The following is a 21838-nucleotide window of genomic DNA, read 5'->3' as shown; positions in this document are numbered from 1 at the left end:
AGACAGAGAGCGCAAGTGTAGTGCGCAGCTAACTTTCGTTTTTAGCTTTAGACTTTAGAAATTTTTTTTTTGCACTCAATGCATTTGTCATGCATGCGCAGCATGAACGGCGGCCTGGGGTGGGGGGGCAGCGAAGACAATAGAATTTACAAACAGCCCACGAACAAAGGTGAATGCACGCAAGTCAACGAAATAAGCGAAACACACACACAAAATAAAGTAAACAGGAAAAAAAAAGTAGCAAGCAAATGTGCAAAACGTTTTTTTTTTTTTGTTTTTTGCTGCTGTCCACGTTTCATTGACAATTGAAAAGCAAAGCTAAAAATTATTAAATATGTAATTATTAACTTACATTGCTTGCTGATGCTTTTAGCCGTTTATCAGGTGTGTGTATGTGTGTGTCTGTGTGCGATTTTCTTGCATTCTTACATTCACATTGACATTCGCATACGCATGCTTTATTATCGCGCCGCGTGTCGGTTAACCAACTTTGCCACAGAGACGACCGATAATGAGACAACATTTTGTTGTTACACTTTTTCAATTACACACACGCTACATGCGCAATGCACTCGCTGCGCATGTGTTGGTGTGTGTGTGGGAGTTAGAGCGAGATCGCGACAACAAAGCAACGGTTCAAAGACCCCGCGCGTTTAAAACGACGTTAGCAACAAATCAGCAATATAAAAAAAAAACACACACACACAGCCAAATGCTTCCGCACACATTTCAACTTGAACTTGCTAATTTATTTATGCATTCAACGCTTGCACTTACACAATTACAACAAGAACATAAAAACATGGCGCACTTTTGTCTAGCGTAAAAACTAACGACAACCAAATGCAAACGCGTCTCACTGCAAACTAAAACGAAGCGCAAATAGTTTTCACTCAAACTGTGCACAGCAGACACAGACAAAGAGCAACAAAAATTACAACAGTTAGTTTTGCTTAGTGAGAGAGCAGCAGCAGCAGCAGCGGCAGCAGCAGCAGCGCTAGATAAGCCCAAAGCGCTTGCGCTCAAATAGAAAACGAAACTAGCAATAGTTGAGTTCAATGCGCGCAGAGCTTTTGAGCAAAAGCTGCAGGCACATGCGCATAGTTTGACTCAATTTGATATTACAACAACTATATATTTGTTTACTTAGTTTTTGTTTTTGCTTAACATTTGGCGTTTAGCTCACACCCACACACACACACATGCATAGACAACTAACAAACGCGCATTCAGCGATTGAGCGTGTTTTGTTTGTTTTTTTTTTATATTTTTTGCTTTTTTTCGATTTGACTTTGGCTCGGCAATTGGCAAATGAACGAAGTATAAGGTAAATGACCGAATGTCCGACAACATGATGACTAGGTTAAGGTGAAGGTCAAATTAGCGAAAATGCTATAAACGACGCAGCGTAGCAGCAGCAAAGCAAAAGCTGCTTAGGCAGTCGCTGACAAAGCTGACGGCGCAGTCGCAGCGCACCCAACAATAGAAAAAAACATTGTCAGCGTTTAATACACACACACACACACACAGTTGCGAAAGGTAGCAGAAATAAAATGCATGAGTTAGCAAAAAGAAATCAAAAGACTAAAAAAATAAATTTTGTAGCGTAGGCAAATGTAAGGAAGACAGGAAAAAAGGAGAGAGAACAACAACAACAACAGCAATACAATAGAGTTGAGCCAATTAACTTTCTGATTCAAATGAACTTCATATTAGAGCTGGCAGTTCAATTGAATTCGACAATGATTAAATATTTGTTATTTATGTAAATTTGTATTGTTTACTTATTGCTTATTAATATACAAGCTGTTAGACTTTCAAAAAGTTATGCTAATGACTACGACTAGTTCAAAAATAATTTATTCTTGCAATTAATTCTTGGTTCCATTTCTATCAATTTAAATTGAATTGCCAGCAAGCTGCTGAAAATTGCTCAACTCCAATAACTAAATATATATTTTTTAACTATATATGTATATACATATATATATATTTATGTCTGTAGCTATTGTTCTGTCTGGCCACGCAGCAGACATTTGTAGTTGTCTTTTATTTGTGTCTGGCTATCCCCAATTCACATCCCGTAGCTACAAACCCTTAACCGACAAACTGACCCTAACCCGCTCCAGCTCAACCCCCCGCTGTCTATACATAGCTATAGATGAAACGCCTCTGAGCTCATCGTGGCGGCGCGACGGTTAGCTTCAAGTTCTAATTCTTCTGCTGTTTGCTGTTTGCTGTTTGCTGTTTGAATAGACAGAACGACAAAGCAGCAAAAAAAAAAAAAATAAAACAAAATGCAAACACACAGACTGTACATACATACATATGTATATGTATATGTATTGAAAGCGTGGCGTTCTTTATTTACGTCTGCGCTTGCGCTGCGTTTGTCTTGCTATTTGGTCTGTTTGAAAGTGTTTGAACGTAGGCCACGCGCTCACACTCACGCGCGCTCTCTTACTCAGTTGCTCTCTTGCGCTCTCTCAGCGCAAAAAGCTTTAGTCTGCAGTCTAATGCGCATTGATTTGTTGCTGTTTCATTTTGCTTGCGCTCTCGCTCTCACTCTCTATGGCGCTCTCTATGCGCTAAGTAGTTCGCAGACCAGACAACAGCAGCGTCGACGCTGACGGCGCGGCGGCTGCGACCGCAACTGAGGCCAAAATAGACGTTGAACGCAAGACCTTGAACTTGGACTCAGTTTACGAAAGGCACAAAAAAAAGCACAAAAAATTTGGTTTTGTTTTGAATTGCCTACAAACACACGTACATATGTATGTATGTATGTATGTATTGCGATTCGTACTTGTTTGTTGTTGCTAATGTTGAGCCGTCTGCGACGCTCGTTTTGGCAATGTGGAGAATAGAAATGTCTGTGTGTGTGTGTGTGTGTGTCTGTCTGTGTGTGTGTAACTTGAGTGGTTTGCATACTAGAAACCTGTGAGAACTGCACAGTGGGGCCAGCCCCCCTTCGCCCACTTGACGTTGTAAGCAAATACTTTCGCTTTTACTTGTGCACACATTTTGTAACTATAACTAATACATACAAACATCATAGAGCGAAAGTTCTTTTTATCTGTAGGCAACAAGTAGCGCCTGAGTGGGTGGGACTGACCTTGTCCAATAAATATCTTCAAGCTAGCGAGCTAGCTAGTTTTTTTTTTTGTTAGTCGCCAGCACAACTTTAGTTAATTTATATATAGACATATCAATATGCAATGTGAGGTTGCTAGGCGCTTCGCAAAAAAAAAAAAAACAAAAAAAGCCAACAGCAGCTGATAGAGAGACTATTTCTATTCGCATTAGTGTGTTTGCTCACAAACATGCATACAAACATAGATTGCTATACACACAGACACACACAACTAAAGCAGTAAAAGTTAACCTTGAGAATAGCATACGCCCCGCACATATGGCGAGCAGCCAAATAAAACTAAAACAAGTAAAAGTTTTTGCACTACGTGCGCTCTAGACGACTTGTCAATGCCCTTTAAACAATAATTTAATTTATAGCTGCTTTGCTTATATTATAATTTTATTTTATTGCTTGCAGCTAAGCTTAGTTTAACTTTTGTTATTATTAGCGCATTAGTGCATTAGTTAAACCCACTTAGTCTTATTTATATATTTGTTTATTTGTTTGCAAAAGAAAGGAGTGACTATCACATGTTTATTTGTTGTATTTAGAAAGAATTAAAGCGCAAACAAGTTTGCGTTTTTTTTTTATATAGTATATGCACCCATAGCTATTTTTAATAGTCACTTATACAAAAAAGTTTTTTTTTTGTGGTTTCCAACTGAACAAACTACTTCGTCTATCTAATCTCATTTGCAGCGCATTATGGTTCATTTTTATTAACTTTTTTTTTTTTCATTTTTATTATAAGCAAGTCAACCAAATAATTGCTTTATTCGTCTACACACACACACACACACACACATAAAAAATAAAATAAAGAATGCAGTAGCAAAAAAGCTGGAAAATACTTTTTCTAGAACTATTGTCGAAACTGTTCTGTCCGCGCAGCGCAGTCGCGTCGCGTCGCTCTCTCTCTTTCTCTGCATTATCATCTTCGTCGCAGCCTCTGCCGCTGTCACAGTCAGCTGAGTGAGTGTGTGAGAGAGCGAGCTTGCCTGTTAAAATGCGCCAAACAAAATTTAATAATAATACAGCAACAATAACAAGAACAACAAATACAGCGCACACAAAATTAAAAAAAAATGTAGTATTTAGCCTTGAAAGTTCGTAAACACTACGAACTGCGAATGCGAGGCGAAGATATTTTATTTTTTGCAAAAAAAAAAAAAACAGCAACAAAAAAGTCACACAAAAAACAAAATGTAAATACGAAAATAGCGAATAAAATCAACAGACAATTAAAATTTCGTATGAAACAAGAACAAGCATTGCATACTATAATTATAAGGATATAATATGCTCACACGCTTGAGCAACAAACACAGCCCCCCAGCCAACCCGCCACCTGGCGCTAGACTCAAGTATTAGAAATCGGAGCCTTTCCCACCGATCGTGGCCCACTGTTCAAGTGAATTGACAAATGCTTTCGTTGCAATTCAATTGTAATGTAATAAGCGCTCAGCTACAGTTACAGTTAACAAAATACGTTCATATAATTATGTATAAAGTTTTTTATGCAAGTGCAAGTTCAAATAAAATATTAATAGAAATTAACTATGTATGTATACCACTGTATATATGTCTATTCGTTTGTATGTGTGTGCCATTATTAGTCAGCGGTGTTAGCGTCAGCGTCAGCCGCAGTGGCCGCGTCGTCGACCGCGACGGAGTTTTGTTCTATGCACAAAATTTAAAGCTGAGCGCAAGTAATAGCAAGAGAGCGACACAGTCAAGAGAGAGTCTAATTGGACACACATACACACATTTTTTTTTGGCACTTTGGGTGCTTGTATGCGTCGCTGCTTGCATTGGTCGCTGACTTGCTTGTGTGTGTGTTCTAACAGGCAGAGTTCTGCTTCAATTCCTGTGGGCTCCCACTCACACACACACACACACACACATGTATGTTTGTCTGTATGCTGCAAGCAATTGTTTGAGCTCCTGTGTCCATTTTTGTCTACCTGACTATCCTAAACGATCTTGTCTGGACTTCGGCTCAGCGTCTCTGTCTCGTTCAGTTTCGTCTCGTCTCGTGTTTGGCGCAACAGAGCGTGCGCACATTCGCTCTCTCAAAGCGACAGCGACAGACGCATGACTGCTTGCCAAAAATTTTGTTGAATAGTTTTTTTTTTCGGCAATTTGTGCAAGTGTGTGTGTGTGTGAGTGTGTGAGCGCTTTCGCTGCCTCTGCGCTGCTGTGTGTTGCTGTTTAATGCGAAATGCGCTTTTTTGTGTGCGCTATCGCTGGCGTCGCTGCTGCTGCGCTGCGCTCGCAGCCTGAGGCAGTCGAGTGCTCTCTTCTTCTTTAGCACAAATTCAGTTGAGTTTCTACGCTTGCAATCATCAAACGCAACAAAAAACTAAACGCGCTGCTGGACTCTCCCCCACATACAGCACTCAGCGCCTTTCGTCTATCGCCTACACACACACACACACACACTGCCATATTAAAAATTATATTAGTCTTACTCAAGAGCAATCGGTATCGGTATCGTAATCGGCTTGCGCAGCCTCTTTGCAATTCCTTTTGAACACGCGTGTAATGCAGTCGCAGCAGCTGCAGCAAACGACGCGATGCGACTTTAAAAATTTAAAGCGCGTTACAAAATAGCAACAAAAAAAAAAAAAAAACAACACAAAATTAATATAGACACATGTAGCTAAATAGTTTATAAAGCGTGTTCGGTCGGTCGTTCGGTGCGGTCTCTCGGTTACGGTTACGGTAAAATAGTTTACGCTCTTCATTTACTTTAATTTTTTTAAGTTTGTTTTTGTTTGTGTTTGGGATCTCAATGCAAAAATTAGTGCAAAAACGCAAAAGTTCTACCTCAAAAAAAGCCAAAAACGTATACACAACTAAAGCGTAATAACAATTAAACAATGTGTGACAAACTAACTAACAACAAGCCAACAACAACAAAAACAACAACAGCAGCAACCGCAATACATAAAAGTTTAAAAATAAACTTGGACTTTATAGACAATTTGTTTAGTGCCAGCTTTAGACATAAGCAAAGCAATAAGTAATAATACAAGTAACTGATGCTGAGCCATGGAGCTTGGAGCACAGAGGTAAGCCGGCAAACAACAAACAATTGAGCAAAAAAAAAAAAAGAAAAGAGCAAAGAAGAGAACACACACACACATAGCAATAGCTATGACTGCATACAGACAGACAGACGAACGGACAGACGGGCCATGCTTTATCTGATAGTTTTCACTTTCAATGTCAGCGTCACAGCCACGGACTGCACGTCGTTGTTCTCGTTGTTCTCATTGTATGCATGTCCGTGTGTGTGTGTGTGTGTGTAGAAAAGCTCTTATGTTCTCTCTCGCTCTTAGTCTTTGCTCTTTTTAAATAGAGCGCACGCTTGTTCGTTCGTTTCGTTTTGTTCGCTCGTTCATTCGTCTGAGCAAACAGAAACATTAGAAGGGACTGCGATTGGTCAGGTGGCTGCGACGATTGCAAAGCAATTTGTATTGATAGATGGGCAGCTAAAGCAACAGTCAAAGAAAACCAAAAAAAAAAAAAAGCGCACGCAGTCAAAATTGATCGACTTGCAATTTGGCTGCCTGCGCAGCTGCTGCTGCTAATTGTTATTGTTTCTGCTTTCAACAATAAACAAAATGCAAACACACTCTTATATTAGAGTCAATTTTTAGCTTGCTTTTTTTTTTTTTTTTCTTTAACAACAACAATAATTTTGCACTACAAGTGTTTTAGTTTTTGGGCATTTGGGCATTTCTGCTTGCTGCAAATAATTTTTAAATAATTATTTTTGCACTGCGTTTGCTGTTTTTTGACTTCCAACACACTCTTTGCACTCGTTAATAATATGAGACACCCCCTGTACCCCCTCAACTGACATAGAAATCGTTGCTGGTGCAAAATGCATTTGTTAACAATTTTAGAACATTTTTTTGCACGTTGCCATTATTGTTTTTATAATAATAAAGCTTAGCCAGCAGTAATTGAAGTTGATGCGATTTAAAAATGTTAAAATGGCAACACACGCGTTCGTATTAACGTGTCTAAAACGTAATCTAAGCTCTTTTTATATAACTGCTAAGCTATAAATTGATTACTTTTTCTTTATTCTTGTACATTGCAGTTAAGGAATTTGATGTGAAAAAAGCAGAAAATACAAATTTATACAGAGAGACAAGTAACCCACTGTGCGTGTACAGTGTGTAAAGCATACAGCACGTTTATATATATATCTAGGCAGATATATAAGCGCATATATACATTTTTTTTTGCTAACCGGTGCAATATAAGCCGCCAAAATACGCAAAAAGGTGACCACAAAGAAGGCCAGCGTTGTTGCGGCGCTCGAGGACGATAACAACAACAACAACAACAACAACAATAATAATAACAACAACAACAACGACAGCAAGCAGTACGATAACAACAACGCTAGGCAGCCAACAACAACAGCAACAACACCAACACCAATACCAACAACGACTACAATTCTAGAAGATTCAGAAGACAGCAATATGGACGAGACACAGCATTTCTGTTTGCGCTGGAACAATTACCAGAGCAGCATCACATCTGCATTCGAGAATCTTCGCGATGACGAGGACTTTGTCGATGTGACACTCGCCTGCGAGGGGCGCAGCATAAAAGCCCACCGAGTGGTGCTCTCCGCCTGCAGTCCCTACTTCCGTGATCTCTTGAAGGTCAGTACTTTACACACTAACTATATATGCATGCAATTTATTTATAAATAAAGCGATCCAGGGGCGCAGCAGCAGCAGCAGCCTGACCTACTTAAGCGCTATAAACATGTGTGCCACTCACTTTATATATAGCAATATATCGTAACTACGCATACGCAGCGTGGGTCGCTTTAATTGCAGTACAGTGTCTAGAATTAGCAGCACTATAACAATAATATGCCTGCAGCAACAAATAAATAGCTAAATACAAGTTACTAGCAACTTTAAAGCTGCATAAGACTATCGATAGTATCGATAAGCAGCGTTGCATACGCTACGTTTGTCTTTCGATTAAGTTTAAAGCTATAATATGCTATTGATAGTAACGTTAATATATACACAATTTATATTACTTGATAAGCTTTTAATATAATTAGAAAAAGAGCAAGTTTCTAACGATAGTATCGATAGCAAGCAAAATATTATAGCATTAACTGCTAAAGATAGCTATGAAGCAGATAGTAGCTATTTTTAGTATCAATATAAAGTAAACTAGCATAAGTAGCATCTATTAGAGTCAAAGTTAAGGCTATATGATGCTATCAAAAACAAACGCAACGAAATGTAGACAATTTATTATGAATAGCAGCTAAAATTAGCAAGTTAATGTAGCTAAAGCCAACTGAATAGTCGTATGTTTAACATTTAAAGTCAAATTTAAAGCTAACAGCTGCTTTCGATAGTATCGATAACAAACGCATAAATGCAATCAACTTAAAAATGCAGCTTTAGTTATAAATTGCTATCTATAATATAGAAATGTTATTTAGACAAGATCTAGTGCTAATTAAGTCAAACTTAAAGTTAACAGCTGCTACCGATAGTATCGATAACAACTTAAAAGTGCAGCTATAGTTATAAATTGCTAACTATAGTTCAGAAATATTTTGTAGACAAGCATCTACTGCTAGTTAAGCATATCTAGTTAAGTCTGTCTAAGCTCAAAAGTACAGTTACCGCGCCCTAAAACTATGCAACGTGCTGCGCTCTGGCGTAAAACTGCAAAAGGCAAAAGTTTTGTTTCGCCCAAAGTTTCGACTTAAGTATGAGCCAAATGCAAGTTCTACTACTATTTGTATCAGCACCTGGTGGTGGTGGTGGTGGTGATGGTGGTGGTGGGGCTTGCGTTTTGTTTGCATTTTAATTTATATAGTTGCGCACGGCAGTAACGATAATAATAAAAAAAAAAATAAAATATATATACCAAACAGTCAAGGCAACACGCCAAATGTCACAACGGCTAAGAAAATTTATATTCGCACATATTATGCAGCAAGTAGAATTAGCTAAAGCATATGCTAGACGCTGTAGGCAAAGCATAGCGGTCTCTCAATTTAATGCAGGCAACTAATGTTGCCGAGTTATGCTAATTTGTCTACGAAGTGCTAGCATTTTTTTTTTTTAATTTTTTATTTATTTTTGGGCCAAGTCGCGCAGGTGAAGTTGATGCGAAAAACGAAAAGTTTATGTGCACTAAAAAAAGGGCCAAAAGCAAGAGAGGCAAAAACTATTTGTACCGTTTCGTACTTTGCTTTATTATTTTTTATTATGACATTAAAATTATAGGAATACAGCCCGACGTCTCATGCCCGCCAAAAACTTGTGACTGCATTGAAAATATTTGCACGCAATTGCGGCTTTTAGTTTGCTACAGACACACACAAACACACAGACATAGCTATAGTAGTTATGCATTTGCATTGTTCCAGAGCCGACGAAGACGCTAAGCGAGCGGGGTTTGGTGCTAAATGGGCTCGGTTAGCGGATTGATAGTGGTACTGTTATGAGTATAAAACCCCAGCCCCAGCCCCCCCACTTGCCTCTCTCTATGTGCTGCTTAGAAATTATAGACATTACAAACTTCTTACTTTTTACGTTTTGTCTGTTCGTTCTGTCGCTGTGTCCTTTCGACGTGATTTGTTAACATCTAAGAAAACTTTGTTGTGTAAAATATATAGTCGGCAGACAAGCAACGAAAACAAAACAATTCGAGCAAGTTTTTACTATTAAAAAGGCAGAGACAGCGGCCGCTTTTGGCTTTAGCTTTGCAGTTTTTGTTTGTGCTGCCAGCGGCATTGCTAATGCTTGCAACATAGTTAAGTTGCCATGCATCAACTTTGTGGCCTTGAGAGCAATCTGCTATATTGCGTATACGTAACTGCAACTGAGACGGGGCCGGCCAAGTTTCATCACTTTACAAGCCGCCTGTCCAGCTAATAAATCGCAAAACTTTGCGCTCTCTTGCGCTGATAATGAAGCCAATGGCTGCGCACACCCCCTGCCCAAAAAAAAAAAAGGCAAATGCAACACAATTGGCGACAACGTAACAACAGAAAAGTCGCCATTTAATTTGTTTAAAAGGCCAACTAACAAAAAAAAAAAAAAAAAGAGTCAACAACAATAGCAGCGCCAAGCTCTCGCTTTACAAACAGATAGTAGAAAAATAATGTTGAAATAATTATATACCAAGAAATTAGTACGAGTAGAGCCAAAAAAAAAGAAAACAAACTTTGTTGGCAATGTTGCAACGGCACAAGTTTGTAAATTCAATTTGAAATACATGCAACAACAAAAAACTGAAAAAATAAGAACCAACAACAACAACAACAAGACAAACTTACAATGCAGTAATGACATGAACAGACATGCAAGCCAAACGTCCAGCAAGCGAGTCCCGCTGCTGCTTTTGTTACTAGTACTAGGTCCAGGTCTAGGCTCTGAGCTCTCTCTGCGCTGCGCTGCGCTGCGCTTTGTGACAACAGCATAATATTTATTTTTTTTTGGTTTTTTTTTCTTTGTTGCCGCGCCTCGATCTTTGGAATGCGTTGCAAATTGTGTGCTCTTTGCGCCTATGCATAAATGTTTAATTAACTGCAGCGCATTATTTTAATTAGGTGCGAGAAACTGCACAAGGGGGCAAAGCGGGGCTGGCAGACAGTTGAGAACAGAGAAAACAGCAGCAGCAGCCCCAGCCCCCAGTACTTTTAGCACATAAAAAGCAATTGACAGAACAGCGGGGATTTGCTTAATTGTTATAGTGCTAGAGCGAGAGCTCGAGAGCTGTAGCGGGTTGGGGCATTGCACTATAAGTTCTCAAAATAGGCACGAGGCTTAAGCGACTTATTGATTGTCAACTGTCAAAAGTAGGTCCGACTGCCGAAAGTTGCAATTAAATTGCAAATACGTGTAGGCTGTCTACACTACGTATACGTAATGTTTGTATGTAGTATAGTGTCGATAGTATCGATTGTTGCTAGAAATAAATTAGTTGAAAGCGCTTGTTTAATTTCTACGTTTATAGTATCGATAGTATCGATTGTTGTTAGAAATTAAATAGATAGATAAACTAATGTTGTTTTAGTTAGTTTCAGTTGCATGCGTATACGTAGCAGAGTATCGATAGTATCGATAGATAGTTTCAATGCTGTATAGCGATTCGTTTAATTTTTTATAGAGTCGGCAAGTTTAGTTAGCATGCGTATATAGTATATTAGCGATATCGATAGTATCGATAGATAGCTTAACTGCAGTACAGCGATTGGTTTAATTCATTATAAGCTCAGTTAGTTCTATTTGTATTTCTTACTGTAAATGATTGTTGCAACAATTTGCAAATGTTTGAGTTGCTAATACTATCGATGTTATCGATATTTATGACTACAACAATTTGCATAACAAGCAGCTTAACAGTTTATAAACTCAGCTAGTTTTATATGCCTTTTTAGAAGTTCAGCTACATTTATCGATAACTGTGATCGATATTTACAACATACATAGCAATCAGCTTAACACTAATAAAGTCAGTTTTTTAAGCATATTTCAGTACTTCAGCTACAGTTAACGATTGCTGCTACTATGATTATCGATATAATCGATAGTTAGTTTTATATGCACAAGTTTTAATTTATTAATGATGCAACGCTTGCTGCTACTATGATTAATGATATTTATAACTAAAACTTTATTTTTTCGATTCTCTTATACAGAGCACACCCTGCAAGCATCCAGTCATATTGCTGCAAGATGTCAATTTCATGGATCTACACTCATTGGTCGAATTCATTTACCATGGCGAAGTCAATGTGCACCAGAAGTCGCTGCAGTCCTTCCTGAAGACCGCCGAGGTGCTGCGCGTCTCGGGCCTAACACAGCAGCAGGCTGAGGACACACATAGCGTAAGCTAGTCTAGATATGAAGCTATAGCTACATTTTATAAACTTTTACTATTTGTATTGCTTAGCATTTGGCACAGATACAGAATTTGGCTAATGCCGGCGTGCGCACGCCGTTGAATTCACATGCACATCATGGCGCGTTGCATGATGATGGCGCCACGCTGTTCAGCAGCCGCCAGCAGGCTGGCTCGCCACCACCGCCGCCGCCGCAGCTGCCACATATCAACAATCAGCTGCTTAAGCATATGGCCATGATGCATCGCAAGACCGCAGCCGCCGATGAATCCTCGCATGCATTGAAGCGTCTACGCAGCGCCGACAATGGACTACCCAACAGCAACAACAACAGTCCCGATCTGCAGCTCCATGCACGCAGCGCCTCGCCACAGCTCACTCCGGCCGACTTTAGCACGATCAAGCACCACAATAATAACAATACGCCACCGCTTAAGGATGAGAAACGTAAGTGAAGCAAATTTGAATATAATAAAAGCCTAGCTAATTGCATTTCAACTTAGGCAATGGACCCATCAATGGCAACACAGGCAATGCAAATGGCAACACCAATGGCAATGGCAATGGCATCTCGATTATTGAAAAGCTCGGCAGCCTTACACCTTCGCCATTGGCACGAGGTGGTGGCGGCGGCGGCGGCGGCGGCGTCGACGATGTCAAATCCGAGCCCATGGAGCTTGTCTGCTCCAACAACAATGCCAACAGCAATGCCAATGCCAATGATGAGCACAGCAATGACTCCACCGGTGAGCACGATGCCAATCGCTCGAGCAGCGGTGATGGCGGCAAAGGATCCATGAGGTAACCATGAGCACCCACCCACTTACCAATTTAAATGCAAACTTATATGTGTGTTATTTGCAGCTCTGGTAACGATGATGAAATTGGCGATAGCCTTGCATCCCACCATGCTGCGCAGCCCTTCATTATGTCACCAGCTGACAATAAATTGTTTCCGGGCGCCGCGTTCAATTTCCCAATGAGCAATCTCGATCATCCAGCTTTGCTTGGTGCGTATTACACACACATGCATACATATTATGCAATTATCGTTTATATAGTTATCGATAGTATCGTTTAGTTGAAAACTATGCAGTCAAGCTGTTATTTATATTCTTTCTTTTGCATAATTTGTTTTATATTATATATTAAACGATATTTATAGGTATTGCTATCGATATTTATTATATCAATCAAACTGTAGCTTTAAAAATAATTTCTAAAAATATTTGGGCCTTTTTAGTTACAAAATTGCATAGCTAGCTGCATTAATCGATACTATCGATAAGTGTGCACAATTTATTTAAAACGCATATTAACAAAAACTGTTTCTCTCTCTCTCTCTCTCTATTCGTTCATACTGCTGCTGCTGGGAAATGCACCGCTAACGTCAACGCACCACCACCCACTTAAACAGGTCTCAACACACAATTGCAACAAACCGGTGAACTCTCTGTCTCCCCACAAGGTGAGTCCGAGCATTTCTCTATTTAACTCTACTGTTTCGCTCTTTTTGCGCTCAAAAGCTCATTATTACATTTTTTACATCAAATGCAAAAGAAAAAAAAAAAAGAAAGTCTCAAAAGAGTACAAATAATAATAAAACAGAAACGAAAAAAAAAAAGAATTAAATAATATCAATACGAAAACAAATACCCCTAAAGTTAATATATACATTACCATGATGAAGAATATGAAAAGAGATATTCAAATAATTTGTTAACGTTTAAAGAAATGTGTCTGTATCATTTGTTTGATTTTTTTTTTTTGATAATTTTTTTTTGTTTTTTTTTTTTTTTATTACTTAAACATAAACATATAAAATTGGCTATATATGTGTGTTGATTACAATTTGATTTAACTTTTGATTTATTTACCCCCACGCCCCCACGCCCCTCTCCACATATGCATATTTGATTATATCATTTCAATTGATTTGAGTCATATTTCATATAATATATATATTTTGATTTCAAAGCAAAAGCAAAAACAATAATCAACGTCTAACGAACGGTGGCCTAGTATAATATACAACAAATATATATACATACATACATACATACCATGCATACAAAGACGCACACACACATACATACATATAGTGTATATGTGTGTGTGTGTGTGTGTTTCAAACTGGGCTTGTAGCCTAACCTATCATACATTCAATGCAAGGCACTGGGCCACTTTTTAAACTAGACTCTTTTTGCTAGCAGCAATACCCATACGCCCCGTCTAACAAGTGTATACTACATGATTATGATATGATTATAATTTTGCCAGCTCTATATATACATAAGTATATTTTTCGATTTGTATCTTGTTTGTACTTTAAAAAGTTACTTATTTGATTGTTTCAATGGTTTCATTTATATTTGCGCTATTTTTTTTTTAAATACAATCATTTTTAACGCAACTAGTAGTAAACCCCAAGCTAGCTAATGTTGATGTTTCAATTAGTTATACGCAGCAGCAGCAGCAGCAGCAGCAGCAAATTTATTTACAAGTCAATCTTTCAATTAACTCGCAGTTCTCTCTAAATTCAAATTATTGGCCACAAGTGTTTAGCAGCAATGTGTGTTGTGGTTAGGCCACAAAAATGCACACACACACACACACACACACACAGTCACTCACACACACACACATAAACAACGTACATTTGGGCGGCATATTTATTGTGCGCTAGAAAGTAGGCAACGTTTTTAGCACTGCGGCTTTGCGGCCTGTCTGGCACTTAATTTAAATTAACACATGCTTCTAACACACACACACAAACACACACACACACATGCATTATATATTTGGCAATCTCAAACTTTTCAACTTTGCCAGCTGCAGTTTCATTGTTTTTTGTATTTCAAATTGCCGTTTGCAAAGTCAAACACACACACATGTTCAGCTGCATTTTACACACACTTGAGGTTTACTTTCATCTTTCATGCGCTCATTTAACACTTAGGCCTAGTTCCGCAAGCTCCATCATTTGATTTGTTACCCAGCTCTATATTTTTTTTTTGTTTTTTTTGCGTATCTTTGTGTCTCTTTTTTAATGTCAGCCATAGCATATGCGTATATCTATATATATTTGATTTGTGTCCAATTTTCTATATGCTCATAGCTCATACTAACTGTATAACTTTGTTTATTTTTGTTTTGTTTTTTTATTTTAATTTTGTTTGAATGCCTAAAACTGTTGAACATCAACATTTATTAGTTAACAATTAACTTTTAATTTGTCTCAGCTGCTGTTTTTTTTTTTTTTTTGTCATATTTTTGGCAGCTACAACAAAATGTTTGCTGAACGTGTTTGTTTGTTGCTTTAACATAAATATTCAGTTCAGTTGTGTTCAGTTTACACATACACACACACACACACACACACACACATACACTATGGTGTTAACTTTTTTTTATTTTCATGCAATTGCAATGCATTATAAATGTTGTTTTCATTTACTTTTTGTACATGGTCGTAATTGTGTTAATAACTAACGTACAATACAAAAAAAAATAAACAACCCCAAACTTGCTCTTAAACTAAGTCGACAAAGCAGTGCGCAGCAAGCAGTGCAGCTTATGCGTCAATTTTAATTTCAATTCATTTTCATATGATTTGTTTAAACAAAAAATATAATAAAGTGACCCACCCAAGCAACAAATTCCCCTAGCAAAACACCAAAATATACGTAATACATAAAAATTTAGTCTTAAGGCTGTGCCCGCAACCAAAACCGAACCATCTGAACCCAAAATTTAAACACACACACACACAAACAAACAATGATTAATGTTAGGAAAAAAATTGGCAACTTTTTTGCTGCGCATACGTATAAAAATAAATGTATGTATGTACATATATAACGTCGATCCCCCCCCCCCCCAGGACCCACACCCACATCAAACCCAAGCATGAAATCCACTCGCCATACTCGCTCACACACACATACACACACACACATACACTATATACATATACAATTTAAGCTACAACTGTACACACACACATATATATATATATTTATATATATAGTTATAATTATTGGGAATGGAACACACACACACACTCAAGCAGACTGTACACATACACACAAGCTATATAGGCGCATATATGTGAGAGCCAGCGATCATGCACACACACACACACACATACATTACACGTACATGCATACACACATACATACATACATTCGCTCAAAAAGTAATTGATAAATTATAAAAACTAACGCTGTATACTATTTTACTTTTCACGTTATACTAACCGGCTAATTTGCAAAGTCTTCTTCTTCTTACAAAAAATTACCCCACGTTTATTATAAAATTATGAAAAATACCAAAATTAGTATTAAACAATTACCAATTACACACACTCTAGTATTACAACAACAACAACCAAAACAACAATATTTAGTTATAGTTCAACAACAATTACAACAACAACAATTACAACTACAACAACAACAACACAACCGGAAATCAAAAAATTTTTGGACTATCGACTTTAAATAGTGCAACTCATCAAACCAACTCAAAAATCCACAACAACTGAACTTATGTAAAACAACATGTATGTATACTTAAGTGCTTACGCAATTGGCTAAAAGTCTGTATATAGCCGAATTGAGAATGTATATAGCTGGAACTTCTCAACTCGGTCTATGCTGCACACCCCAAAATTTAGTTGTACATTTTGCTTTCGAAATTCCGAAATTATATTAGCAAAATAAAAAATAAAACCGAAAATCATTTTTGTACTATATATTTATATGTATGTCTATGTCAAACAAACTAATTCGAATAATTATGTTACATAACTACTATTATCACTTAATTATAACACAAAAAAAAAAAAAAAACAAAATAAATAAATAAAACTAAAGACCTACCCCAAACAACCCCAAAACAACAACAAAAAAAAAACATTTTCGATATTGCACCAAACTAAAAAAAATTCAAAACGAAAATTTGCAATGCTGAAATGCTGCTGATTTTATTACAACTGGAAAAACGAAATTTTTGGATATGGTTATTTATAGTACACACACATATACACACAAACACACACACACGCACATATATATATATATATATAGAGAAAAAAGCTGATTGAACTACAATTTTATAATTAATAATATATATATGTATAGCAAAACGCAAGTGGAAAAGCTATGAAGCTATGAACTTTTTAAGGTGATGGTGTTTATAACAAACACACACAAAGACACACACACAACACGCACAACAACAACAACAGCAACAACAACAAACAAACAAATAAAATAATTAAACAAATAAATTATACACAAAGCTACGTCAGCTGACGTTTGAAACTCCTAACCGTATATCCTTGTATATGTATATTGCCCCCGTCTACCCCAAAAACACACACATACACACACACACACACACACACACAACCACACACAACACACACACCTGAGTTTGAGTTCACACCAAGCACCAAACCAACAAGAACAACAATGAACAACAACAACCCAACACACAACTTTATAACAACAAACAAGAAATGAGAAGCAACTTAAAGAAAGAGAAAGAGAGAGAGAGAGAGAGAGAGCGCAACTATATCTATGAGCTAGTTCCAAAATATATGTACATATCTATATACTTTGTATGTATGTCAGTACAATTTGCTAGAGCTGTCCAAAAATCTGTTCAAATTCGAAAATTCGATATCGAAAATGCAGCTCTAGTTAGTCTCAGTTAGCCGTGTGTACTGCGTGTTCCAAAATTTCTGCGAAAAACTATTTAAACAATCAAAAAAGAAATCAAATTTTTGTCTTTATATTTTTTATCTGAGAGATACAAACGTCCCAAACACCCCCACACATTCATTTAATTTTTCGCTATTAAAAGCACTCAAAATAAAACAACAACAAAAAACTACTACAACAACTTCAACAACAACAACTACAACAGCAACAAAATATAAAACAGTATTTTTATATGCAGTCTCCCACCTTTGTAAATTGTAATGCGCAAAAACAAAAAAAAAAAAATATCAAAAACCACAATGCATCGAAATAAATCCAAAGTTAAATTTAAATTGCAATTGAAAAAATTTAAGTAAGAAAAAAAAAAAACAACAAATTTACAATTTATTAATTAATATTATATTTGATGCAAAAAATGCTTGCAAAACTGATATAAAAATTATAAATCTAACAAATTTTGAACTAGTTACGCAACAAAAAAAAAACAAAAAAAAATAATAAGAATAGAGTTATTCGAAATGCAAAATTGAATATATATTTTTAAATATATGTATAATATATAAACTCGTTGTCCTTGGGCTAATGCGACGTTTTATGACTTTCTTTCCTACCTTGTCGTCAGGTCAACTGACGACAAATGCTACAAACGCTACAACAACAACAAACAACAACAACAACAACAACTACAACAATAACAACAACAACAACAACAATAAAAAATGCAATAACCACAACAACAAATTGTATATGTCATACTCTGAACAAACAAACAACAACAACAACAACATAACAACAACAAATCAAACAACAGCAATTACAAACGCCTCTGGCATATGTGGGCTTAATCTCTCCACATTCGCAGCCAACTGCAACAACAACAACAGCAGCAACAACAACACTGGCAGCAAATGCTGTCGGCTAGTGCAACAACAGCTAGCAACAACAACAGCAACAGCAGCAACAACAACAGCAGCAGCAACAACAGCAGCAACAAGCAGCAAGCAGCAGCAGCAGCAGCAACATGTATTGAAGCAAGCTGAACAACAACAGCGCTGCCAATGGCGGCAGCAATCTGCTCGGCTGCAGTCCGCCCGCTGCACAGACGCCAACCACAGCGCAGCAGCAAATGTTTGCCGCCGTTATGGCCAACATGGCAGCAACTGCCACAGCCGCCAGCGGCAACAATTCGTTGAACAACTCATTGAATAATTCGGCCTTAAATAGCTCGAGTGGCAGTCAAAATGCAAGCGGCGTTGGCGGCGTCGGCGGCGGCGGCGACGATTTCCGCTGCAATCCTTGCAACAAGAATCTCAGCTCGCTGACGCGCCTCAAGCGGCACATACAGAACGTGCATATGCGTCCCACCAAGGAGCCGGTGTGCAACATTTGCAAGCGCGTCTATAGCTCGCTGAACAGTTTGCGCAATCACAAGAGCATCTATCATCGGAATCTAAAGCAGCCGAAGCAGGAGCCAAACGCTGCCGCATCGGGCGCCAATAGCTATTACCATCATCAGCAGTTGAATCATCATTCGTCCTCATAGGACTTTCTCTACTACGACTATCAGCAACTTTTATCCAATGCGCGCCTCTGAAATCGAACTCGAATTCGAATTCGAAATCGCAGTATTTGCGCAACGCCGCACCAACTTCCAACTTCTAACTAACTCTCTCTTATTCTTAGCGCACCCAGCACTCGAGCACAGCCAGCAAAAGCAGCAGCAGCAGCAGCCGCCAGCATCTTATATACAAATTAAACAAAACATATATATTATATATTAAACTATATTATATTTAAGTGTTAAGCTAAGACACTTTTTGTTAAGTTTGTCAATTACAACAAAATGTACGTTAACATTAACAGCAAACAACTTTTTACATAAGAATGTCAATCATGTTGAAAATATTTATAGTTATAGTTACACACACACACACACACACACAAATACACTGACAATCACATGCATTCTCTACTCTACACTCATACACACACACACTTGCACATACAATTCTTTAAACCTTAGTGTATGCCTAATTAAAAACTTGCAAAAAACATTTAAATACTACGGTGCTTCAGTATATGTACATAGAAAAACAGTTATCATTATTTTTAACTTTAAATATATATAGCGTTTTTTTTTTGGGTCTTTTTTTTGAGAGAGAGAGAGAGCAAAAGTTGCAGACTCTAAGCTTAGTTGCATTTTGCATAAAAGTGAGGCAAGTTAATTAGTTTTGGGTTCAAAATTCGATTAATACGCGTTTCGAGTTCGAAAAAATACGTTGCATTAGTTGCAGACGCTACTTAGTTGCCTTTCGAACTATTCGAGTTCGAAATTCGATAAGTGCGCGTTTCGAGTTCGAAAAACTCGAAGCATTAATTGCAGACTCTAAACTTAGTTGCGTTTCGCATGTAAGTGGGAATTCGATTCGAGTTCGAAATTCGATAAGTGCGCGTTTCGAGTTTGAAAATTTCGAAGCAAAAGTTGCAGACCTTACTTAGTTGCCTTGCAAATGTATGTGGCGAAATTCGAGTTCGTGTTCGAAACAATTGCCTAAATCAAAATAAACGTCTGAAAACACTTTTAATTTTTTTTCTGAAATTTTAGTGCCTGCATAACATTTTTAGCATAGCTTTTAGTTATATATATATTTTTTTTGTCAAATCTAAGGGGGAGTTTTATTTATAGGGGAATTCTCGTCAAAGCAATATATACACACACATACATATATATATCATACACATATTTGTATGCTTAGGCCAATTCGTGCTTTAGGGCAGTTATATACCCCATAAATATATAAACATACATATAGATTATATATATAAAATTTTTTTGTTATGTTATAAGCAAAATTCGTAAGGTGCCGGTAGTGAATATTTCAAATGGCTTTAATACACTAAAAAAAAACAAGAAGAGAAAAATTTAACACAATAGAAATAAGAAATTGTACTTATATAAGAAATTTTTGTGGCACAAATTAAAAAATAAATGAAAGTTGTGAGCAACTTTTTATACTTTTCGGGTTTTAAAGTTTAGATATATGTACATATTTATATAGCTAGCGTTAGGTGATATATATATAAAAGATATATATATGTGGAGCGACCGACCGAACGACCGACCAATTGCAAAGTTTCTTATAAAAAAAATATAACAAGTTTAAGATTAAAATTTTTTATATAGCATAAGACATAGTGGATATATACAAGCATAGCATACACACATACACACACACACACACACACACGCACACACACACAGCCATAAAAATATAACTACAATATAATGCATACAATAATGTAAAAAAAAACACACACACATATTAAAAACAAAAATATTATTATAACTATAATTTTTTTTTTTATTATTAGCATAAGTTTATACTAGTTTATAATATTGCAAAAAAAAAAAACAGAAAATGTTTACCGGATACTTTTTGAGTGCCCCTGTGTTCGTTAATTTATAGGAATTATTATTGAGCAAATACAAGCATATACATATATAAATATATATATACGATAAGCACATATACTCAGACACAGTTTAAGTTTAAATGTAAGACATACATCAAATACATTTAACATACATTTTATATTACTAAAACGTTGGGGACTTGAGTTTGCAGTAATTGAGTAATTATGAAAGTATTTCCAATAAATGTTAATGACAACAAATAAAAATATATATGTACACTTTAAAAAAAAAAAACAAAAAACAAAAAAAAAATAAAAACACATGCATACATTATGTATATTTCATTCACAAAGCAAAGAACTTCTTATGAAAGCAACGGTACATCAATACATAATCACACATACACACACACACACACACACCCACATACACATACACACTTCTTCTTTATATATGCGTGAAATGCTGCTAAAGCATATGCGCCATTTTGTTTTTGGTTTTCTTTGTGTTTTGTGTTTCATGCAGTTTGTTTGAATTTTGTACTTCTACTTGACAATTGACAATGTGTGTTGTAAGCTGAGCTGAGTGTTGCATAACACCCAAAAAAATAATTATGGTAATAACACGCCCCACATTTC

The 21838-nt window shown here is 36.9% G+C and overlaps 1 protein-coding gene across 6 annotated transcripts in view; it reads left to right on the top strand.

The window, feature by feature from the left end:
* Nucleotides 1–21838, top strand: part of LOC108606257 (broad-complex core protein) — an 89221-nt gene that overhangs the window by 53946 nt on the left and 13437 nt on the right. For 3 of the 6 annotated variants that reach the window (XM_033294274.1, XM_017996207.2, XM_017996208.2), the window contains 6 exons: nt 7251–7827; nt 11853–12041; nt 12107–12503; nt 12560–12857; nt 12921–13066; nt 13474–13524. In XM_033294274.1, the coding sequence (XP_033150165.1) occupies nt 7642–7827; nt 11853–12041; nt 12107–12503; nt 12560–12857; nt 12921–13066; nt 13474–13524 (1267 nt within the window). In that variant the 5' untranslated portion in view covers nt 7251–7641. Of the gene's footprint in view, nt 1–5813; nt 6211–7250; nt 7828–11852; nt 12042–12106; nt 12504–12559; nt 12858–12920; nt 13067–13473; nt 13525–21838 lie in introns of those variants that run through there. The other 3 variants (XM_017996206.2, XM_017996213.2, XM_017996211.2) reach the window with 3 other exon arrangements.

The sequence above is a fragment of the Drosophila busckii genome, chromosome X, assembly GCF_011750605.1.
Source record: "Drosophila busckii strain San Diego stock center, stock number 13000-0081.31 chromosome X, ASM1175060v1, whole genome shotgun sequence".
NCBI classification, from domain to species: Eukaryota; Metazoa; Arthropoda; class Insecta; order Diptera; family Drosophilidae; genus Drosophila; species Drosophila busckii.
Note: the sequence above shows the minus strand (reverse complement) of the source record. Positions and strands in the feature narration are given on the sequence as shown.